Source organism: Myotis nattereri (genome assembly GCF_964212035.1).
Source record: "Myotis nattereri genome assembly, chromosome: 18".
Taxonomy (NCBI): domain Eukaryota; kingdom Metazoa; phylum Chordata; class Mammalia; order Chiroptera; family Vespertilionidae; genus Myotis; species Myotis nattereri.
The window spans coordinates 22,924,233-22,950,059 of record NC_138093.1 but is presented as its reverse complement, the minus strand read 5'-3'; the positions used below and the strand labels follow the sequence as shown (position 1 = coordinate 22,950,059).

At 35.4% G+C, this 25,827-nt stretch overlaps 1 protein-coding gene across 1 annotated transcript in view; it reads left to right on the top strand.

The window, feature by feature from the left end:
- ACBD6 (acyl-CoA binding domain containing 6) overlaps positions 1 to 25,827 on the top strand; it is a 126,839-nt gene that overhangs the window by 2,176 nt on the left and 98,836 nt on the right. Inside the window, exons 2-3 of the mRNA XM_081112358.1 lie at positions 5,224 to 5,288; positions 8,844 to 8,940. Of these exons, the coding sequence (XP_080968484.1) occupies positions 5,224 to 5,288; positions 8,844 to 8,940 (162 nt within the window). The remainder of the gene's footprint in view (positions 1 to 5,223; positions 5,289 to 8,843; positions 8,941 to 25,827) is intronic.

Genomic DNA, 25,827 nt, shown 5'->3' with positions numbered 1-25,827 from the left:
TCTAGGACATACCTTTATTATTGATATTAGTGTCATCATTATTGAAGATTTGATTTCTAAGTCATCAGTGAGCTGCCGTCACCTGTCTCAGGTGTACTCACTCCATCCAGATAGCCTGCAAGAGGCGTGTCCCTCGCCCTTTCAAGAGCTTGATGTTAGGGTGTCTAGAGATATTCTGTATTTGGAAAATAAAATTCTTCATTATTAGAGAATAAGATTATGCTTACTTAGATATGACATCGGGATACAGTTTTCCTCAATATCCTTTAAATAATTTATTTTTAACAGTTCTGAGACTGTTAAAAGTAGCATCTTTGATAGAATAATAAAGTTGAAAGTCTACAGTATAATTCCTGCATGGTGGAAAATTTCTCGTAAAATAATTACATTTTGTACTTTGGACTGAATGAGGTAAGGTTGTCAGCAGGAAGGTAATAAAAATGAGCAAAGATATGAACCTTTTTTTCTCAGGTATAGCTTTAAACTTACCTAATAGCTCTTATAGTTTCAAATACGCTTATGGCTCCAAAATCATCTTTTAGTGACTTTCCAAAAAGGTCACACCAATTAACAGGGTGTTTTGGGGTTTTTTGTGTGTGCACTAGCCTACATTCTCCCAGCAAAAGATAACTAATTGACACCTATAAAAACAATACGACAATAAAAATTTCAAATTCCTTTTGGCTTCATTGTTCAGGAGCCTTCAGCACTAGTACAAGTTAGACGACTCATGTCCCCCCTACTTTAACCTGGGTACACTTGATTCACTGGCATTCGCCATTGGCAACATTTGTTGAAATAATTCTGTTTCAAGGGCACTGGATATGTCATATATATCAGAGAAAACAGTTTAGATGCTCTGTTAAAGTGGTATGTTTTATAACTCTATAGTTTGATTCATTATCTAATGATTTGGAAACTGCTGCTCATGGTGTCCTAAAATCCTGTAGTTTTATTTTCTCAGTCTTTCCTGGATCCAGAACTGAATTTTGGGATACAAAAGCTCTGTGTCAGTTGGGATACAGGGCAGTTGCTGGACTTTTATTTTCCCCTCACATAATGGTCTGGAGGTAGTTGATCTAGGACTGGTAGGGTGGTTCTGCCTCATGAGATCATCCAGGGGCTTGGTCTTTTTCTATCTTGTAGCTCAGCCATTCCCCAAGGCAGCAGTTCTCAAATTATGGTCTGTAGACCCCAGAGAATGCCTAAGATTTTCTCAGGGGATCTGTAAGATCATACTATCTTCATAATAATACTAAGACACTATTTGCCTTCTTTCTGTGCTGTCATGATGGATAAAACTGCTGATGCATTAGAATGAATGAAGACACTGGCAGTAAATAGTACTAGTAGTCATATTTCTTTGCCACCATGCACTCAGAGTAAAAAAAAAAGCCAGTTTCATTTAAAAATGTCTTTGTTGAAACAGTATAAATTATTGGTTTTTATTAAATATGAACTTGAGTATAAGTCTCTTTAATATCGCGTGTGATGAAATGGGGGTTCACACAAAACTCTCTTGCTGCAGACTGAATTATGTTGGCTATTTCGAGGAAAACCACTTATTTAATTTTTGAGTTGCAAACTGAGCTATCTACTTTTTAATTAAACATCACTTTTACTTAATAGAACAACTCACAGATAAACTATGCTTATTCAGATGTGAGCATTTAGCACAGTGGTTCTCAGCCTTGGCTGCACATTAGAATCACCTGGGAATCTTTAAAATCCTGATTTCTGGGCCTCATCCTCCAGAAATTCTGTTTCTTTGTTATGGGGTGGGGCCACAACATTAGTAACAAAGAAACAATTTCTGGAGGATGAGGCTCAGAAACCAGGATTTTAAAGATTCCCAGCTGATTCTAATGTGCAGTCAAGGTTGAGAACCGTTGATTTAGCAGAAAGTTTCTTGAAAATGATTCAAGTGAGCCTATCACTTTATGGAAAACAACTGACAGTATTTGTTGTCAATGCGAACATTTGAGCCTTCAAGTGAAAATTAGGAATACTGAAACACTTTTATGATATTAGTGGTGATTTTAATGATTGTGAACTTTTGCTATTGTATAGGGAAATGTATCAACATTTGGAAGGTCTGCATAACTTAGTAACCATGTTTCCTAAATATTGCATGGAGTAATGTTACAAGTTATGTGTGAATATAAAAACCTTTCAAAGTGCAAGTCAGAACAATGGATTTTAATGTAACTGAAAAATGTATTCATATGACTTCAGATTCCAGATTGCAACTAACCTTAAAGAAACTGTCCCTGAGTTTTGGTGTGGCATCAAAGAAGAATATTCACAATTATCTGAAAATGCTGCTAAAATACCTTTCTTTTCTAGGAGCATATCTGTGCAAAGCTGAATTTTCTTCATATACTTCAACCAAAGCAACATGTTGCAATATATTGAATGCAGAAGTAGATTTTTGACAATATATTAAGGCAGACATTAAAGAGATTTGCAAAATGTAAAACAGTGTCACCTTTTTTATTAAAAACTTTTTTTTGCTTTAGACCAGGGGTGGGCAAACTTTTTGGCTCGAGGGCCACAATGGGTTCTTAAACTGGACCGGAGGGCCGGAACAAAAGCATGGATGGAGTGTTTGTGTGAACTAATATAAATTCAAAGTAAACATCATTACATAAAAGGGTACGGTCTTTTTTTTTTTTTAGTTTTATTCATTTCAAACGGGCCAGATCCAGTCCGCGGGCCATAGTTTGCCCACGGCTGCTTTAGACTGATGGTTATTTTTTATAAAATTTTGTTAACATATGGGTTTATTATTTTTAAGTGAATTAATACATTTTTTTAAATGTGTTTTAAGCAGGTGTTAACAAAACACCTACTTTCCCTAATGCTAAATATCCAATCTGACCCCAGTTCACTTCTCAGGGATCTTCTAAATATCAGTAGCTATAACCCACATAAACAAAAGCTCTTTGGGATCCTCAGTTTCTAAGTGTGTAAAGGGATCATGAGATCGAAAAGTTTGAGAACGGCTGCCCTAAGATCCTCTGTCCATGGCCAGAGATAGCTCACCATCAGCACATGCATGATTTAGCCCGGGCAAAGGGAAAGGGAAGGACAAGCCTTTTTTTCTTTTTTAAGAAAGATATTTATATAATTTTTACACACATTCAGTTCCCTGTGCCTGGGCAAGAGTTGCATGGCTATACAGATGACCACGTGTCTGGCTGAGACTTGTATTAATGTTGGAGAAATGGAGGATTTAGCTTTTGTTTCTGCCTCTGGCTGATGTCTGGTTAAAAACAACAACAACAATAATAATAACTATCCTTATAATGTCCAATAGTTAATCTCATTTCATATTTCTATCATTTCAGTAGTTCAGGTAATTTCAGAGATGCCAGAACTGAAGCCTAGATTCTGTGTGATATATATAACAATGTTACAGTAAAGGAATATTGGACTGTGGAGTCAAACAGTCCTGGATTCAAACCCTGACTACTGATTAGGATTTACTAATGTGTAAACCACAACAACCCTCCTCAGCTGCTCTGTACTCATTTATAAAAGGTGTTTGTAATGGCAAACCTAAAGGGATTGTTGTGTGGCTTGTTTGATATAACATGGGTGGAGCTTTTGCACACCAAATGCAGCTGCTGCTCTCTCACCTCTGTGTCCCTTCATAACGGCTGCTGCTGTGTAAGTGTACATTTTAATAACAATCAGATTGTGACAAATTGCTAAGCAAATGATAGGGATGATAATTGTTATGATTTCAGAGATGGATGGGATCATTGTGGACTGAAAGTGTTCTTAGAATCTGAACCTTGAGTAGGAGGTATAGCATTTTGGAAAGCTCAGGGAAGGCATTTGTGGTGAGGGGAATTACTACATTGAGCAAAACTCAACAAAAATCCATAAGGTGCAGTGAATTAGCAGTCTGGTTAGCAAGTAGACCATCATTTTGATTTTAGCAAAATTCAAGTGTAGAAGAGTAATAAGGGTTAGTGAGAAGATCCCTGAGAAGTGGATTGGGATCAGATTGGATATTTAGCATCAGGGAAAGTAGGTGTTTTGTTGAACACCTGCTTAATACTATTCATTCTATAGTCAAAAGCATGTTTACCTTAAGTTAGGCACTATATTAGGTGCAATGATTGAGTTATATCACTTAACATGCATTCAGTCCCCTGTGCCTGGGTTTCTTGCAGGCTGTATTCTAATAGAAGGATGAGACTTTACACAAAACTTAATAACACAGAAAGTGAAAAATACTGTCATAGATTGTATCATACAGAATAAGTGCTATGAGAGTTTATCCGAAAGGGAGATCACTTCTGGCAGTAGGAATCAGGGGCCGGATAGTGAATTCTGCACTTGTGTGAATTTCATTTATGTTTATTCACAATGAAGCTAATTACTGTAATTGGATTAAAAGTAAGTATTGATCACAAACAGAAAAGATTATTATGGAATAGATAGAATTTATATTGTTGAGAAACCCTTGAAATTTTTTGCACAGCTTCCAAAATAAATTTATATTGATTAATTTCATAATAGGGCACTTTAAAAATAGTGTGTTTTATCCTGGAATTTGGGAGAGATAAAATGTTGTAGTGTTATGAGCATCAGTATAAATAAACAATATTATGAATTGTGATAATTGTACTTTAAAGTTTGTTTATTGCAAACTTTAAAATTGTTCTGTATTATAAGTAATTAGGATTGCATAATCTATATTTATAATTTGTCATATATAATTTGTCTATTAACTTAGGAATGTAACTGTTTTTCACCCATATTTTAAAAAATATATTTTTATTGATTTCAAAGAGGAAGGGGGAGAGAGAGAGAGAAACATCAATGATGAAAGAGAATAGATTGGCTGCATGCCCCCTACTGGGGATTGAGCCTGCAACCCGGGCATATGCCCTTGACCGGCATTGAATCCGGTACCCTTCAGTCTGCAGGCTGATGCTCTATCCACTGAGCCAACCAGCTAGGGCTTTCATCCAGATTTTTAAATGTATTACAGTATTAGATAAATCGTTTTATGCAGTAAACAAAACCAGCCTATATTTAAAGTTTTTTTGTTTGCTTTTGCAAAAATGTTAAATTTTGTTACCCTGTATAGATGCAAATATTTTCTAACCGGTAGTTACTAAGTACACATAATAGCTTTGAAAATAAAAAAGTTTCTCTGGCGTTTCTTTGAAAAATAAGTTCTTGATTTCCTCCCTCTTCATTTAGGTCAAAGTTGGAAATTGCAATACTCCGAAACCAGGCTTCTTTGATTTTGAAGGAAAGCAAAAATGGTAAGAAATTATTGGACTCTATTGGGGTTGTTGGAAATGGTTTAGGTCAGGGGTGGGCAAACTTTTTGACTCGAGGGCCACAATGGGTTCTTAAACTGGACTGGAGGGCCGGAACAAAAGCATGGATAGAGTGTTTGTGTGAACTAATATAAATTCAAAGTAAACATCATTACATAAAAGGGTACGGTCTTTTTTTTTTAGTTTTATTCATTTCAAAGGGGCCGGTTCCGGCCCACGGGCCGTAGTTTGCCCACGGCTGTTATAGGTGTTTAGGAATTAGAAATGGATGAGCAGATTAAAGAATTATTTTTATATTGATCTCCCTGCTGTAGACTGCTAAGGGCAGGCAGTTGAGAGAGAGATTAAAAGAATCCGATTTTAGCTAAGTCTCCTAAAGGATTCATATGCCATAATGTTGGTATGTAAGTAGTTCACAGCAGAAATACATTCCTTACGTAAGAATAGCTTCTTAGAGAGTGGCCATGTGAGCTATTGCTGGAGATTTCCCTTTCCTGTCATACAGTCCCCACTTCTTCCTCTGAGAAGAGCAGGTGAATCCCCAGTCCTTACTCTTCTACCTGACCCTGTTTTATCTCATCTCTAGTACTCTTCTGTTCCTTGCCCCACCCAACACAGGAAGGAAGTGCTGACCATAACCTTTTGGGAAGAAGGGGAAAAAATCCCAGATGCTTACTTAATTCACTTCTTTACTGAATATGTAAGAGGATTATACCCTCCCCAGTTTTTTTGCTTGTAATTCAGAGGTTTCCTCTTAGCATATGAAGCCTATTTCCTCTTACCTTGTCTAAATGAAAAAAAGAGGAATTCGCCAAAACCGGTTTGGCTCAGTGGATAGAGCGTTGGCCTGCGGACTGAAGAGTCCCGGGTTCGATTCCGGTCAAGGGCATGTACCTGGGTTGCGGGCACATCCCCAGTGGGAGATGTGCAGGAGGCGGCTGATCGGTGTTTCTCTCTCGTTGATGTTTCTAACTATCTCTCTCCCTTCCTCTCTGTAAAAACTCAATAAAATATATTTAAAAAAAAAGAGGAATTGCATACAATAGGGAACCTTAGTTATGGCAGGAATAACTTTGAAGCATTAGCCCTGGAATTAAATGTATAGAGGGTAGGGTTTTTTAAAAAATGAAATATGGTTGTAGAGAGAAGTGCTAAACATGAATTGTAATTTTACCTTTTAGAGAAGTGCTGCTCAAAATGTGGTCTCCTGGACAGGTTGCCTGTCTGAACTGTCCGTTACCCAGCCGTTAGGAGAGGCAGAGCTTGAAGCCAAATGTAAATCAGTTATGGCAGCGGTTCTCAACCTGTGGGTCACAACCCCTTTGGCGGTTGAACGACCCTTTCACAGGGGTCGCCTAAGACCATCCAGCACATCAGATATTTACATTATGATTCATAACAGTAGCAACATTACAGTTATGAAGTAGCAACAAAAATAATTTTATGGTTGGGTCACAACCTGAGGAACTGTATTTAAAGGGCCAGAAGGTTGAGAACCACTGAGTTACAGCATCAAGCACACTGCTTGGTTCCGCTGACCTGTTTGTGTGTGTAGGTCACTGTAGGACATCTCAGTGAAGGACGCATGCTTTGATTTTCATTCCGGCCCTAGGTTTCTTTGCTGGTGATAACGAGTAGTTCGACTGCGCTTTATTACTGTTGTAGAGAATACCTGGCATAATTTTTAATTGTGAGGTGTGCTTTTTAAAAAATTTATGACAATTTATAACTTCATTATTTTTCTCTGTTTTAATTTTTTTAAACAATTTTACGAAGTTTAGATTTTACAACCACTCTAATATAATTCAGGCAAGAATCTAAATTGGATGCTAAAACCAGGAGATTAAAAACTATTGCAGAGCAATTTTTATTCATACTTACCCACAATTTACTTATTAATTACAAAGAAGAAAACGGGAGATACTGCTTTTACCAAGTCCTCAGTCTTAGCACCATTGATGGGACAATCTGATATCATGCCCTCTGACGGAATGCACTGTAAAGGACATGTCACCCATGTATTGCTCTTGACAAAATATTTAACCTGATTCTAATCATGATTAATTACTTTTGCTATGAACACTCTTTGGTGAGGGAACAATCAGATAAGTCCAACTGGAGAGATATTTTATAAAACAGCATGTTTGGATTCTTAAAAATATCAATATCATGGAAGATAGAAAAGGCTAAAGATACATGAAACTAAATGCTGTGTATGAATCTTGATTGGCTCCTGGTCTAGAAGAAAGCTATGAAGGAAATTATTGGCAAATCAGGGAAATTTTATTGTATTAATGTTAAATTTCCTCAGTTTGATATATGCTGATATATTTATGGGTAAAGTGTTAGGATATATACAAGGAACTCTCAAGAGATTCAGTAAAAATAAATTTAGGGATCTCAGAAAGGTGTTCTATTCATCAGAGGAGCAGGAAGGTGGTTAGAAAATGTGTGTCTGAGTTCTGGTTCACAGTGGATCAGTATGTTTACTTCCTGGTGGAAGTAGAATCGGCAGGGAAAAACCAAGAAGGAGCCTGTTGTGGCAGCTTGCAGAAAAGAAAACGAAAATATTACTCTGGGCTTAAATATTACTCTTGGTATTTATACTGCACGAAGTCCCTACCTTCTTACCCATCGGTGTATTCTCACCTCTGTCCTCACCAGCCCTCACTTGTGAAGTTTCTGTGGAGGCCTTGGGATCCATGACTAGCAGATTAGATAACAGCAGAAGGGTGAGGTGTACTTTTTACATCTCAAATAAGAAGTTTGAGGCATTTTTCTAGGGAATGTTGTTTTGTGTGATGACTAGTTTCCGTGTTACCAAAATGTTGTGAGCACAGTTATGTTAAAAGATGGCAACTGCTTGTATTGGTCTATATAAAGATCAGACATTTTCAGCAGGGGTGTGAAAGTTGGTTTTGGAGAGTTATAAAATCTTACATATTACAATGGTTATTGGTCTTACAAAATTCAACAGATATGCAGTATATCTGGACTACTAAGATTTCATGGGAGAAGGTGATTAGAAAAAATTGTGTAAAGGTTCCTTAGGTGTGGTGAGAAGATCTGTGTAGACCAGTGGTTCTCAACCTTCCTAACGCTGCGACCCTTTAATACAGTTCCTCATGATGTGGTGACCCCCAACCATAAAATTATTTTCGTTGCTACTTCATAACTGTAATTTTGCTAGTTATGAATCATAATGTAAATACCTGATATGCAGGATGTATTTTCATTGTTACTAATTGAACATAATTAAAGCATAGTGATTGATCACAAAAACAATATGTAATTATATATGTGTTTTCCGATGGCCTTAGACGACCCCTGTGAAAGGGTCATTCGACCCCCAAAGGGGTCGCAACCCACAGGTTGAGAACCCCTGGTGTAGACCAAAGTAAATACAAAAATAGAGGCTCATCTATGGCTTATTATATCTATATTCCCAGACCTGTAAAATGTGTATGCCAATTTTTTAAGAAACATGCTGTTTGTGTTACTTATATACATAATGATGGGTTGTTTGGGATATTCTAGGGAAGCATGGAAAGCACTTGGTGATTCCAGCCCGAGCCAAGCAATGCAGGAGTATATTGCAGCAGTTAAAAAATTAGATCCAGGTTGGAATACTCAGGTAAGACTTAATGATTATAAATAATGCTTTCCAAAAACTTATCATCTTTCTCTCAAATAACTGTTTAAATCTAAACTTACGCTTAAGTAACTTTCTTAAAGATTTACTTTCTCAAATCAAAAGATTCTAAATTTATTGCAATATTTATCTATCTAAAAATACAATTGCTTAAACATTAATATAACCAGCTACTGATACTGAGAACATCTTTGAATTGTAGAGACTTTTTAAAAAGCAGAGCAATAATTTCAACCATGTAAAAACTCAATTTATTTCAGAATTTGAAAGAGTTTAGCATTAATTCATCACTATTAAAAAATGGTAGGTATCTCTTGGGGTTTGTTTGTTTTTTGAGCCCCTACTGTGCAAGTACAAAATGATTATTGATAGGAATTAACTATGAATAACATGCTTCTGCCTTTATGTAGTTTAAAGTATATTAGAGAAGATGAAACATACCGAAATATGATTAATCGTATAAAACAATAACATCCAAGTGCTAGGGAATCCAGTGGAAGCAGAGATTACTTTGGACTTTGGGGGCATTGGATATTGTTCACTTAAAAGACTCTTTTTCTAGTGTACTTACTGGAGAACATTTATAAAGAATTTATTAAAGGTGGAGTTGCTACTTTATTTAAAATTTTTAAAGCCATGGTTGGCAGGTGTTTCAGTGGGATAAAGGCTGGATCATTACCATGTCAAAAATACAAATTGAATGTATTTCTTTTCAATAGAAATATTTAGGCCAAACTTTTCAACAGTGAATGAATTCAGCAATTTTCAGTGTTTCTGATAATAAGTTATTTCATGGGTACATATTAATTACTAGTATGAAGGAATTTTGTTCCATCAATCACAAATTCTTAAAATGTCAGAGTTATGAGGAACCTTAAAGATTATATATTATGACATGTAAAAGTATATCGTAACTGTGAGTTCAAAGTGGGACAGATATCTTTGATAATGTGATTTGGGTGCCATTGAAACATTTCCTGATGTTTTCGATGTACATGAGTATTCATTCTCAGAAATATACCATTTTATTAATATCTTTTATAAAACAAGTTTGCACACAAATATCCTATATAATAAAGAGTTAATATGCTAATTAGACCAGGTGGCGGAATGACCTTCTGGAATGACCAGTGTGTGTGTGGCGGTTGGGGGGGGAGGGGGTGCGTGAGGCTGGCAGGGCTGCGAGAGCCTACTCTTGCACGAATTTTGTACACCAGGCCTCTAGTATAGCATAAAGGTCCTAAGAACTTAAAACCTGAAATTCAATGATCAAAACAGGTGCTCTCTGAGCTGAACTCAGCCTAAGCACATATGGCACGATGTTTAAAACAAAAAGAAACAAAACTTAAATGTCTTCAGATGGGCTCTTCAGGTCCTGCCACTGTGGTCTCAGTTCTTCCCTATTGATTTAGCTTGACTTTTTCCATTGCCTGGCCTCTATAGACATTTGAGTTTATAACTCCTAATTAGTGACAGAATTTATGATTTCTTACCTTCAGTATCTTAATTCTAAATAAAATTCTGTTAACTATGACTCTTACAAATGTTTGCAGAGTCCATGTGTTTAGGTAGTTCTTATGGAAATCCAGACAGGCATTAAGGATGCTTTTAAAAAATATCTGAATCTCACCTATTGAACATAAACTTAATTTATAAACCAAGCATAATCAAAGGTACTTTCATATAAAGAGCATTCTTTAGTACATTGTTCTAAATATATTTTGACATCATAATCTACTTGTAAAAGGGAATTTTGTTGCATTTACATTTAAATTTTTAGTTTAAGCACTCTGAGTTGGTCCCCTTGGTCTCAGTTTTTCTCCTTGTTTTTTATTGTTAGGGGACAGAGCATGGCCTCAGTCTGAAGAGATTTGGTATTCAGTTCGTGATCTTTTAGGTTAAATACTCATTTTCTTTTGATGTTCATTTCTAAAAACAGTGGAATAATAACTCATATGCTAAATGTGCTGAGCTGTTTACACATGTATTCACCTTTGAAATCTTCACAAGAATCTTAAGAATTAGAAACTATTATTGTCTGCATTTTAAAAATGAGGAAATTTAGGTACAGAGAAGTTTAGTACCTTGTCTAAGATTAGGCAGCTAATAAATGATGGTGCTGGAATTTGGGTTTATGCTGTGAGTGTAGAGCCCCACTCTTAATCACTCTGCTCCCTGTTCTATAGCTTTATATATATGTGTGTGTGTGTGTGTGTGTGTGTGTGTGTGTCTCTCTCTCTCTCTCTCTCTCTCTCTATATATATATATATATATATATATGTATATATATATATATATATAATCTTGATTATGTAATGGCAGGATTTACTTTTTTCTCATTTCTGAATAATATTTCATTATATATATAAACTACATCTTATCCGTTCATAGATGGACAGTTAAATTGTTTTCGTATCATGGCTATTGCAAACCATGCTGCAGTGAACATAGGAGTGCAGATATCTCTTTGAGATCCTGATTACATTTCCTTTAGATATATACCCAGAAGGGGTATTGCTGAATCATACAGGAGCTATGTTTTTAATGTTTTGAGGAACCTACATACTGTTTCCTGTCATGGTTATACCAATTTACATCCCCACCAACAGTGTACAACAGTTCTTTCTCAAAGTCAGGAATGTTAACATTGATTAGGTATTATTGGCAAACTCATAGTTCATATTCAAATTTATCATCTATCCAAAAATGTCCTTTGTAATTATTTTTTAAAATTCTGATTCATCATACAATCCAGGATCATGCATCTCATCCAGTGGTCCTGTATCTTTACTCTCCTTTGATCTAGAGCAGTGATGGCGAACTTATGACACGCGTGTCAGAGGTGACACGCAAACTCATTTTTTTGGTTGATTTTTCTTTGTTAAATGGCATTTAAATATATAAAATAAATACCAAAAATATAAGTCTTTCTTTTACTATGGTTGCAAATATCAAAAAATTTCTATATGTGACACGACACCAGAGTTAAGTTAGGGTTTTTCAAAATGCTGACACGCCAAGCTCAGAAAGTTCGCAATTACTGTTTTAGAGCAATTTCTCAACTTTTCCTTTTTGATTGATATTTTTGAAGAGTATAGGCCAGTCATTTTGTAGAATCTCTTATTTTGGGTTTGTCTGATGTTCCTTCATAATTAGGTTCAGATCATACATTTTTAGGGGGAATACCACAGAATTGTGTCTCTCTCAGTACATTATACCAAGAAAAACATGATGTCTCTTTGTCCCAGTGTTGGTTATGTTAACTTTGACCACTTGCCTAAGGTGGTGTCTGCCAGATTTCTCAACTGTAAAGTCCCTATTTTCCCTTTGTAATTAGTAAGTAATTTGTGGGGAGATTTTAGACTACTATGAAAGTATCCTTTTCCTAATTTCACCCACTAGGTTTTATATATATATATTTCTTTATTGGTTTCAGAGAGGAAGGGAGAGAGAGAGAGAGAAACATCAATGATGAGAGAGAATCATTGATTGGCTGCCTCCTGCACACCCCCTACGGGGGATCGAGCCCGCAACCCTGGCATGTGTCCTTGACTGGAATCGAACCCAGGACCTTTCAGTCTGTAGGCCAATGCTCTGTCCACTGAGCCAAACCAGCGAGGACTCACCCACTAGTTTTAATATCCATTAATGATGTTCTAACTCCATCATTTCTTCTACATTTATTATTTGATATTCCAGTGTAAGGATGGGCTTTCCCTTCTCCCCATTTATTTATTTATTCATTGTCAAGAACTGTGAAAATCTAGGATTGTACCCTACTTGCAAGCTAATAAGTTAGCCTGTTACTGTTTCGTAGATGATGGCAGAGGTACAAGACTCTTGGGTCTGAGCCAAAGGACTTTATTATTCATGGCATGGCAAATGGCATGAGCTTCATTTGGTTTGCATCTGTTTCTCAAGTTCTCCAATTCCCCCGGGATGACGCAGGTGGGCCTAGATAGATTCCTGCATATGCAGTGGGTTGTGCTCTAGGGAAGGAGCACTGAGCTTTGGGAATTCACCATGTTTATGGCAGGTGGAAGCAAGCCTGTTCTTTGTCAGAGGTTGGGAAGACATTACCTCATCCTTGACGGTGGCTCACTGCATACAATCCTGAGAAATGGCTCAGGTAAAGAGTGGTCAGAGCCTGGCATACTAAACAAGAGTGTGTAGGGACACTTAGGGTCCGTGGTTTATTGCCTCTCCCAACACTCATGTAGTATTTATATCAGTATGTAGTCATGGATTTTTATTTTATTCAGTGCATTATTTATTACCACCATTATTTATTTGGCCTCTAGGAACCCCTTCACAATGGCTCCTGTGTCCTTTTGATATATCCCCATCATTCTTTGGGCATTTTCTTTCTGGCACAAGATGTTTCAAGATGTATTAGTTTCCTACAGTTGCCATAGGAAAGAGTTACAAACTGGTACTTTGTAGTTTAAAACAACAGAAATTTACTCTCTCACAGTTCCGGGGGCTAGAGGTCTGAAATCAAGGTCTAGCAGAGCCAGGCTTTCTTTGAGGGCTCTAGGGAAGAGTCCTTCCTTGCCCTGACCAGCTTCTGGTGACCTCCGGTATTCCTTAGCTTGTGGCAGTGTAACTCCAATCTCTGTCACTGTCTTCACATGGCCTTCTTCCCTGTGTCTCTGTGTTTAAGTCCCTGTCCTGTCTCTCCTGTAGACACCAGTCATTGGATTTAGGGCCCCCCCTTAGACCACATCTTAACTTTTTCCCCTCCAGCTGTATTGAGATATAATGTTTCATATTGAACCAAATATAAAATGAGGCCTTTGTCCTTTTTTTGGTCATTTGTTAAGGTATTATTGATCTTATTTATTCATTCATTCTATTCATTAATTGTATACTTGTGTGTGTACTTTATATCTCTAAGAGCTAGTGATACAGCAGTGAACAAAAGAGAACCTTCCCTGCTCTTAGGGAGCTTGTAGTCTGGTAGGCATGAGCAATTAAATAAGTAAGTAGGTGTTATAATATATTAGAAGGTGATTAGTGCTATGGAAATGAAAGAGAAGGTTAGGGTGTACAAGAGGTGGGGTTACAATTTTAAATTAGATGGTCAAAGAAGGCTCATTGAAAAGATGACATTGAGCAACATTTGAGATAGTGAAAGAGTGAGCCATCCAGTTATCTGGGCAAGAGCATTGCATATAGAAAAAAACAGCCAATGTAAGTCACTCAGGCAGGCTCATGCCTGGTGTGCTCTGGAAACTGCAAGGTGGACTGAATGGTATATGGTGAAGGGGCAGTGGGGTAGAGAAATAGGAAATGAGGTAGGATGGGGCACGTGGAATAGCTTATTATAAGGATTATGGCTTTTACTCTCAATGACAAGGGAAATACTCTGATTGTAAAGTTATAAAAGATACGGTATTCTACATTGTCCAGTAAATATTTTAATGAAAGTATTATAGGCATGTGGAAATAATTCCAACAGGATGAAAGAGTAAAATTTGAAGCTTTATAAAGTTTCTTGCACCATACGTTATTATATACTCTTTTTAGAACTCTGTCCCCACTTGTGACTGTTTCTGTAATTCTTCATTGCTACTTCCGTAACACTAAACTCTTAAATTCTTTCTGTACAGAAGTGCTTTTTGTAAGTTGAACATTTGTCTGACTTATGAGGGTTAATTTGGATAGTTCCTGCAGTTTCATTTCTGTTTACCCTCTTCCTCAACGATTTTCAACTGGTGTCCCGCAAGAATTTTTAAAACATGCAATACCTGACTAGTCAGGGGCACTTGGACCTCTTTTCCCTTTTATTGTGAAATTAAAAAATGATAGCCAACATAACAATAGCTGTCTGGTGTGAATGCTGTGTCTTGAACCATAAATATATAAGTCATATAATAGAATTGCATCTTGGTCATGTTGTGTAAGTTTGTGTCTGATTGGTTAATTCCGGGTATCAGAAATTCTTGTGTACAAGTATAGGCACCTGCTTTTTTAACAAGTCACTTTGGAGCCAAAAGAGTGGGTAATTACTATTATCTTTTTTGGTAAATGAATCAACATTATGCCTATTATTTTGTGTCATATTATCAGAAAGTATGATATATTTTTTGATGTGCCACAGAATTTGAGTAATTCGTTTATGTGTGCCATGAGATGAAAAAGGTTGAAAATCACTGCTCTACCTCCATTTCTACTCACATCTGTAAAACCTCTTGTGACCACCAGAGGGAGCAAAGTTCATTTATAAAAAAGAATGATTTTATTCTCAGGAATTCTAGGGCTGTGTGTTTCAATAGTATTGTTAATACCTTGGTTCTCACTGACTAGTCTCTTGCCTTTTTTTTTTTTTTAATCCTCTAGATCTTTGAAACTTGTATATTTACATGGGATCTTATTAGTAACTTTATTTCTCTTCATCTTATTGATCAAATAACTCTTAGACCAGCATCATTGTATTATATTTGTGTATTGTTAGTGAAGATAAATAGTATAGATGGGAGAACTCACACTTTTGTTCTGATAGCCAAATAAGTGGTTATATAGCTATCCAATAACCATCTGGCCTTTTTGTAAAACTTGCGCTATTCATCTGGGATTTTTTAGAGCATTGTCAAGTTATCTTTTAACTATAAAAATTCACTGAATATCAGAGTAGATAAATTCATACATGTAGTGTACTTACCTATAAAGCTAGTCATAACTTTTGAAATTTCTATTTTAAAAATAATTTGATAGGTGTTTTTTTGGCCCAGAAAATGATCATCTTTGATATTGTTCTCATCATTCAGATTTAATTTTTGTCAACTATCAGGTATTAATATTGAATTGGGTTTCTTTTCACTAGCTGCTTTATGCTAGAGAATTATTCTTTAACGTATACATTTTTTCATGTATTGAACCTCTCATTCCAGAAAGAACCTCATGTAACCTTTATACTTGCTAGTACCACATGTTAGCCTATAGGCTCTTCAAAGCCTAAGACCATGTTGGATTCACCTTTCGTGTCCTGGCCGTACTGCCTACAAGGTATAGCACAGGGCACAGGTGCCTATTAAATCATTCTTAGATTATTCTAATGTTCTTTTCAAATAACACTAACCCCTTTACATTTTTCTCTTACCACTTATTTCTAACCATCTCCTGGCTCCTTTCTTGTTTCTTCGAGTTCCACGGCATAACTTATGTTCAGTATTAGGGGGATTGCTTTGTTTAATTCAACTAGCATTTATAGAGCATATGCAGGATGCTTTTAATTTCTAAAAAAAGACCTACCTGGGAGTAGAAAATTCAGCATTTATGGTTAAAAGAGATTAAAATAGACACACATAGAGAAAGTGAATTTTGAATTAAAATTTGAATGTTCATCACTTTTAAGGTGATAGGAATATTATGAAGTAGAAGCCTGATTAAATATTGTTTTTCCCAGGATTTAGCCTGTGTTGATGTTTCTCCCTACCATTCTTACTGTTTTAACTATAGCCTATGTTGATTCTAAATTTCCTTCTTAGCCCTGACCTTTTTCTGTGTGATCAGGGCTCAGAGTTTTTAGACCAGGGTCACAAAAAAATAATTTTTAAAAAGTAAAATGCCTGCAGGGACCAGGCCATTAAGATAAGATAAATGAGTGAAGTGGGCTGGAGTTTGTACACAGTCATAGCAGTTGTGGCTTACAGGGGAGTGCGTGCCCTACTTAAACAGGGGAATTCAACTTTAGCTCCAGCTGGTTATTACTGTGAGTGCCCAGTAGCGCCAGATCGGATATGAAATCTAGTTTTTATGTGAAATCTCTTGGTTCTTAAATGTGAGCCATATCTACAGACTACATTCAACTTGAGGGCCTCTGCCTGTTTCACTTTTAGTTTAACGTGCCTAAATATTTCCTGCGCATTTCTACATTATTTGCAAGTGGACTTCAAACTCAAGTTCAAGATAGAACTCATCACCTCTTTATTCCCCTCATCTGCCTTCAACTGTTTTCTTCTCTTTTATTCCCTATTTTATTAAATGCTACTACCATATACCTATTTAGTTCGAGTGAGAAACCTGGGAGTAACCCCTTAACTTTCCTTATTACTTTTTAGTGGCCTGGTTAGTTCCCAAGTCTCACTAGTTTTACCTCCTAAATATTTCACATTCACCAGTTTCTTTCCCTCCCTGTTACTTTAATCTTCATATGTCATCATCTCTTGGCTAGGTGTTGCAATACCTCCTACATGTTATCCCTGTTTTGTATCGGTCCCACTCAGTCCTGTCTTCAACATTGCTTATAAGTGGCTTATTTTAAATACACATGGAATCTTGGGTGAGCCAGAGGGAAGGAGATACTTTAGAAGAGGTTGAAGAATATTTGCAGTAGACATTTCTCCAGAATAAATCTGTTTTTGAAAAAGAGCTTTATGGAGCAGAAGGATTTTGAACAAAAACAAGGCAGGAAAATCCAAAATTCCTAGTCTGGATTAATATTGTTGAGATTTAGGTAAATTGAATTGTCTATAGAGGGCAGTGTTTCTCAGTTTAAAGTTACTGTAATTTCCTGTGAAGATAAAATACACTTATACTGTGTTTATTTTGTGTTTTTGTTTCCTTTATAGATACACATTATAGTAGGGTTAGAAATTAAAATTTCTAGCTGTAAGTAATAAATCAAGATGTAATGTTTTAATGAAAGTTAACTATATAGTCTCAATAAAGAACATTATTTTTCTATCCAAAAATGTCTGGTCTTAAAATAATAGATGAGAACTAAAAATGAGAAAATATTTTGTTTTATTCAAGTCATAAAAGTTAAGAAAAATAAGCAACATAAATTTCATTTGGTAATCCAAGTTTATTAGAAAATTTAAAGAAAATCGTTATCTTGTATAACTAAAATTTTCTTTTATAAAAGAAATCTTAAGACTTTCATATTTGCGCAGTAAAACAAGATATATATATATCTCTGTAAGTAAAGCAGTTACACATTTGAGTAGACTAACTGAATTATGTTAGTAAAGCCAGAGGCAGAAGAGTAATCTTTTTGAAATGGGTTATTATTTCAGATTTATTTTAGTTAAAAAACATTTTGGGTTGAATGTGTTAGCTTCCCTATGCAAGTAATGTCTGATACAGAAAAGCATGATGAATTAGTAAAAACATAAAGTGGTTCTATGGCTTTATAAGGGTTGCCCAGTATGGAACTATAGAACTTTGAATGGTTGTGTATATGTGTGTGTTTGCCAATTTAATCCAGTGGCCCCTATTTGTGGTTTTAAAATGTGCAATGTGCCCTGACCGGTTTGGCTCAGTGAATAGAGCGTCAGCCTGCGGATTGAAGGGTCCTGGGTTTGATTCCGGTCAAGGGCATGTACCTTGGTTGTGAGCACATCCCCAGTGGGAGGTGTGCAGGAGGCAGCTGATCGATGTTTCTCTCCCATTGATGTTTCTAGTTCTCTCTCCCTCTCCCTTCCTCTCTGTGGAAAATCAATAAAATATATTTTAAAAAAATGTGTAATGTTTTGGTTTATTTATTTTGTTATATTTGTCACTTTACGAAAGAAAGCAGTATGTGCCTGTATGTGTGTTTATGCAAAAACTTTTGAGTGACAACTTCATTCTTCATTAAAAAGAAGTAACTTAGTGGCATAACTTAGCAAAACTTGTGAATGCTTTTAGGGCTCACATTTTATCTTTAAAGTAACACCATAGTTTTGCATCACAAATCTCATGTAAAGTTAGTTCTGAATAAACTTTATGTTTTCATTGATATTAGTGGGATTAGGTTGTGCTGGAACCAGATTCTGAAATATGATAGGTGTTAGTTTTGATGTTTCTTCTAGCATTACCTAAGACATAATAAGTGTTGTCATCTTCTAGTTTTATAGTTTCTCTTCAGGTTAAACATTTCATGTATTTCAAAAAAATTTGGTGAAACTCTTAGTAATCTATAATATTAAGTAAAAGGGAAATATACTTAGGAAAGATCTTTTTTTTTTTTCCATCAAGATGTGTCCTGCCATGCTGGGTGTGACTCAGTGGTTGAGTGTCCACCCAGGAACCAAGAGGTCATCAGTTCAATTCCCTGTCAAAGCATATGCCCGGGTTATGGGCTCGATCCCCAGTGTGGGGCGTGAAGGAGGCAGCCAATCAATGATTCTCATCATTGATGTTTCTCCCTCTCCCTCTCTGAAATCAATAAAAATATATTGAAGGGAAAAAGATGTGTCCCACCTACTCTTTAAACATATAATTAGGTTTTATTATAGCATTTATCATATAACAGCTATAACACTGGGCCTTTTTAAATGTAGGGCCTGAAAATCTAATCTATTTTATTTCTATTCTCAAATATACTGAAAAAGAATTTAACTTTTATACAAATTCATACATACACACACACACACACACACACACACAGTAAAAGATGTTCTTAGTCTCATTAGTTCTTTAATAATCCTGTAGGTAGGTATTATTATTCCCCTCTTGTAGACAAGGAAATTAAGGCTCAGAGGTTATTTTTAACCAAAAGGTTAAGTAACAAAAAAAAAAAAAAGGTTAAGAAACCAATCCATAGCTAGAATATACAAAAACAAGAGGTCAGACCTAGGCTTGTCTAAGAGACATGCATTATTTTCTCCACACCACATTGCTCAAAATGTTTTCATGCATGTATTGTTTTATTTCTGCCTTTTTCTTAAATATTCATCAAATATTTGACCCTAATGTATTGGAGCCTGATACTCTTTTCTAGAACTACCTACCCTTTTAAAAGTAAGTATAGTTTTCACTGTATTTTAAGTCAGCCTAATATACTTCCCATTTTATAACTTTTTAAAGAGAAATATACATTAGATTTGTTTCAAGATGGCTTTGTATTCTTCCTTGACAGCATAGTATTCTTGTATTTCTCACTGGATATAAGTTCGTATTAATGGAATTATTAATAAATTAGAAACTGTAAAATAATAACAAAGTAGTCTTTTTCTTTATTCTGAAACAAAAGTCTCCATAACATTTTGGTGAGAATTTACAGTCTTTGGAAGTATTTGGAAATATTACATTTATGTGGAGATTTACAGTGAGAAATCTCAACATGGAATAATATTATAATTTCAGAATTTTAATTTTATTATGTATCACTGTATATGTACACATAAACAGATATCAGTATAGACATTAATTAACCTTTTAATACAAGTATAAGATTATAAGAAGTATTTTAATCATGTAAATCCAAAGCTTCTGTTTTGGTGGTGATGGTGTGTTAGTTTGTTATGTGCATGTATACAAGTGTGTGTGCATTTTTAAATGTTCTTCATACTACCTACTATTATTTAGCATCTAATATCAATAGTTTGATGGTGTTATTAAGAAATTAACTAACATTTAAAACCTAAAAAATAGCAAAGTTGTGCCTGCATTTGGTATTAACATTGCATCTCAAATAATCCTATCTCTTTAACCAAAAAAATGTTTGGACAGTTTAGTATATCACCATTTTAAAGTTTTAAAAATGTTTAACATTTTGGAATACTACAATTTTATATTATAAACCTAGATAGATAAGTTTTAAGTTTGATCTCCCTTCCCATCCCCCAAATTTGTATTATGTACAAAAGTTTTATATATTGAGAGATTGAATTTTTTAAATATCTAGTGTTTTGTACAATAGTTAACTAAATAATTTTTGTTACTATTTTAATCCTTGTGTCCTTTCTATATGTTGATTTTTATTCTGTGGGATTACTCTATATTTTTGTTCTTTACTCAGTACTGCACTAGATTTCTATACTTCCAAGTGCTATAGTCTTTGTTTTCTTTTCAGATCTATTTGTGTTGTAAAACTAGAGGTGACTATGTTAATTTGTCCTTTGAGATTCACTTGAGCTAAGATTTATTGAGCCTTTCAGGTTGCATTACTTAGCATAAAGTAATGCTGTAATCCTGCTGAAATCTTATAATAATAATGATTAATTATATGTCATCTAAAAATTTTAAAGAATTTATGCACTTTGAATGTGATTTTCCCAGTAAATTCAAGATTCCAAATCACTTAGTTTTTACTTCTTTTCTCTAGCATTTCTGCTGATCAATGTAAAATAATGAAATCGTGCAGTATTGTTATTGTTATTGGGCTGTGACTTAAAAAATAATACTGAATTAGAAGATTTTGTGATTTTCAAAAATAATTATTGGTGATATATATACACACATCTATACCTTTGTAGTATCTTCCAAAAAAATTTAAATTGGGAACGTTTTCCTTTAGACCAGTGGTCTGCAAACTCATTAGTCAACAGAGCCAAATATCAACAGTACAACAATTGAAATTTCTTTGGAGAGCCAAATTTTTTAAACTTAAACTATATAGGTAGGTATATTGTTATTAACTTAATTAGGGTACTCCTAAGGCTTAGGAAGAGCCACACTCAATGGGGCCAAAGAGCCGTATGTGGCTCGCGAGCCGCAGTTTGCAGACCACGGCTTTAGACCAACAGCTAACCTCCTTTGGCTTTATCCGGTGTTTCCGGATGCCTGATAGGGGCTTCAGCTGACTCTCCCCTAAGTCATGACGCTGTTTTGTCACTTTTGGCTACTCTGAGTCATTCTTGTCTATTAGTAAGGTGTGCAGCATTCTTTCACAGTCTAGCTTTTTGCGAGTTGGCATCTAAGCATGTAAATCAACTCTGAGTAATGAAGTAATGGAAGAATTAACATTTGGTACAGAAATATGTTATGTTATAGAATATGTTAACTTAAAGAACTGTTTGACATTGTCCTTGGAACCCTATCAGGTCAGGTCTTGCTACATGTATGTGTAAATTCCTAAAGTTTCAGCACATAATACCATGAAAAGCATAACTTTAGAATTAGAGATGTAAACAGGTTTCTGTGTTGGAGAGTTTGTACGTGGCTCTGTATGTGTGCATCTTTGAGAGGTTTTTAAGGAAACACATTGGTATTAACCTCTACTAAGGCTAAAAACCATGTATTTTTAATAATTAGTTTTCATTTTTGTGCTGTAATCTTTTTACTACCTTATGCTTGTTGGAAAGAGTGAAGTGTCACTTACCTTCTTTTTTCTAAGATGACATTAATTTTAGATTATTTAAATAATTTAGGCTCAAGAAAATATACAGTTGCAAAGTGAACAAGACAGCAATTCTTAAGTTGCAAGTTTCTATTAAGTTATTTTGACAGGTTAATGCAAAATGCTCTAAAATTTAGGAAAACTTAGAATATACTTCTATTCAAATAACACATTTTTAAGAAATGGGTTTATTTTAACCAAAAAATGGTTAAGTATTTTAACCCACCTCCACACAATGGCATTTGGTTTAAATGCCATTTCAATCACATACTTTAAAAATCTATTCACCATAACTTTACATAGTCTTTTAAAATATTTTTTATAGTAAGCACAAGCAACGTGGCCTTTTAATGCCTGCATGTTATAAGATGCTTTGGATATAGCATTTGTTTGTATGAAAATAGTAAACGCTGTGCTGCTCACTTTTCTAGGCCACTTTTTTTTTTCCTGTGTACTGGAGGTCCTCGTCAACTGTGTAAATATAGAATCAGGGAGGCTTGAGATTTTCTAGGTATTTGAAATGTAATATATAACCTCCAATAAGTGTGTTTCATAGATAGCCCTCATTTCATGCAGAGGCCTGTATTTAAATAACTCATATCATTGCTATTCTAAGTAGTGCTTTTGCAGTCAAACATCAGAAAGGTGATTGACTTTTCCCCCCATAGCTCCATAATTTATAAGAAAACATAAAATGAAAAGACTAAATCAAGATGATTTTGGTGCATGGTTATAATCTTAATATCAGTACAGAGAATAAAGACTAAGTCTGTTCAAAATAGACTGGTTAACTAACTGATTAACTTAAATTTCATATCATAACTCCTTTTTATTGTTTAGTTTGTGTTTTTTGTGTTTTTGTTTTGCATTTAATTTGTAGGTGTTTGGTGTCTTTGATTTTATGTCCTTTGAGAAATTTATGATCAGGTACTTTATTTATGACATCGTAGCCTCAGCTTAGGCAATTGATTGAAATACAATGTAGGGCAATTTAGTATGTATTTTTCTAAAAGCTTAAATTGGGAAAATGAACCAACAGTGCAAATGTGAGTTGTTTTGGAGCAAGGTAAGAAGGCATTGGCAGGTTAATTTCTTTATACTTCTTTTGTTTTTTTATTATTAGAGTCTTATTTACAATATTTGATATAATTTGCTTTTAGAAATTTGTAGTGTATTGTCATATTTTAAAGTTGTTAAGGAAGATTATAATTCACTGAGATTATATATGTAGAAAAGAGTTTGTAAACTATAGAGTGTAATGCCAATATAAGTTATTTTTATTATACCAACTATAATATTTAACAGGGGCAAGAATTTTATTAATATGCTACCAAAAATAAATGGGATATAATGTTAGTGTAACTGGGGAGTTTAGTGATAACATAGCACATGATAGACTATGTTGTATAAATGACTAGGTTGAAATTATAGAGAAATTACTCAGAGGGAAAAGTTAATACATTTCCTTTTTTTTTGTGGCTGCAAACCCTAAATCATAAAGAACTGATTTAGTTAAGTCTTAATTCATATTCCTTTAATTTAGTGTTGGAAAATACAGCTTTTCTCCATATATATAGAATCTGTCAGCTGTATGAATTAGATTTTGTTAACCAAGTTGAAAATAAATATGTTCATTTAAAAGAAATATATTACAAAGGTTTGGGTTTGAAACATTGAATGCTACAATGTTTTCAGTCTCTGTAGAGTAATCCTCTTGTGGACGCAATGCAGTTATTCCCATCACAATGCATGTGAAGTAAGACTCTCAGCTATTTGACACAATTTATAATTTGAGACCAAAAATATTAGTAACTTTGCAGCTTTACAGTTAGAGCTACTAGATGTTTATTGGTCTTTCAATATTTAGAGTATGGCAGAGGTGAAAAAGAGAAAGAGTAGGTTGACCCTTGGTTACAATTAAAATATCAAATTTTAAAAAATACATGTTCAGGGTAATTGAAAGGAAAAAAGCATAAGAAGAAAAAGATTTTTATAACAAATTGGGAGTTGACTTTCTAGGTGCCTGTCCATGTATGGAAAGGTTCTGTGTTGGAGATGGCTGTTTATTGATTGATTGATGACAGTATTACAGATAACCCCCTTTCCCCCTCCACCTAGCCCCTGACCCACCCCAGACCTTCCCCGCACATTGTCTATGTCCATGGGTTATGCATATATGCTCTTTGGTTGGAGGTGGTTATCTTACGGTAAAAGATAATTTTAACTGGACACTGGCAGTGAGGCTAGATTGGCTTGGAGACAGGGGTCAGTGTTCTGACCGATACTGAAGCATTCTGGATGGAAATGCCAACTTTTCTCATATGCCAAAGTATATTTCTCATATATTTCCCTAACCGTGTGAAATATAATGATGGAAACCGGGTATAAGGAAATTGTCATGTTCTTGCCTTGTCCTTTTCTGTAACAGCTGTGAACAGAATAACCAGTGAAGATGTTATGTTGCTGTATTTAAGCTCACTAACAGTTTAAGTATATTGACTCATAGGTAACTTGAAGTAACTTCAGGAAATAGGGCAGACCTGAAAGTAACAGAATCCTGTAGTTTATTTTTTTTTTAATATATATTTTATTGATTTTTTACAGAGAGGAAGGGAGAAAGATAGAGAGTTAGAAACATCGATGAGAGAGAAACATTGATTAGCTGCCTCCTGCACATCTCCTACTGGGGATGTGCCCGCAACCCAGATACATGCCCTTGACCGGAATCGAACCTGGGACCCTTCAGTCCGCAGGCTGACGCTCTATCCACTGAGCCAAACCGGTTTCGGCAATCCTGTAGTTTATTAATTAAAACTCCTAAAGGAAGGGTGAGAAATTACACCTGAAGCTTATAAGAATAAGCCATGCCCATAAGAAATACAAATGCCAATGACTAGTGAAAGATGCACATTCTCACTACTAATCAAGAAATGTAAGATAGAACAGGGTATACTTTCTTTTCAGCTGATAGGTTGACTTAGTAGGCTGCTGGCGAAGCATGAGGAAATCACAGGCATGTATATTTATTGGAGTGTCAATTGACAACAGTCGTGTAGGAGATGGTTTCTTTGCCTCCTAAAACCACCTATACGTTTAGCCTCTTTTGGTGTGCGGACCAGCTTCAGCAGGACCTCCTAATGGAGCAGACTCATGGAAGCGTTGATTCCTATCCCTTCCAGTCTGGTGATGGGACGGGTGTGTGTGGTAGAAGCTCTATCTCCAGCAGCTGCTTGGAGGTGTTAGGTAGCAAGCCTGGTTGGGGTGGGGGTGGGTAGGCAAACTTTGACGATGGAAAGGCAGGAAATGGGAAGGAACTAGCAGTGAAATTGCTTTTCCTTTCTTCCTTTTTTGCCTCTTCTGAGACATTGTGGTTCATTTATCCCGTGTGACCTAGCTCAGTGAAGCTAGCTCAGTAACCGTACTGTCTTTTACTTGCTTTTCCTCCTTACCTTCCTTACCTGCCTTACCTCTCATTCTTCATATCCTGGTATTTCACCTCCAAAGATTTCCTGAGCTTGCAAGCTTTGCCTCAGGTTCTTTTCTCTAAGGAATATAGGCTAAGCAACTAACAATCCCACTTCTGAGCCTCTATTCCACAAAAGTATTTGGAAATTCTAGAAGATAGATGTATGTGGATATACACTGCAATTTACCTTACTGAAAGGTTGGGAACCATCTAAATGGTCATCAATAGGGAAATGGTTAGATAATGATGTATAATAGAATACTTTCTAGCAATAAAAAGAATGGTATAGAAAGTTGTCCATGATACAGCATGTGAGATAACATGCAGTTCATTATGCTTAGTTTGACCCCATTTT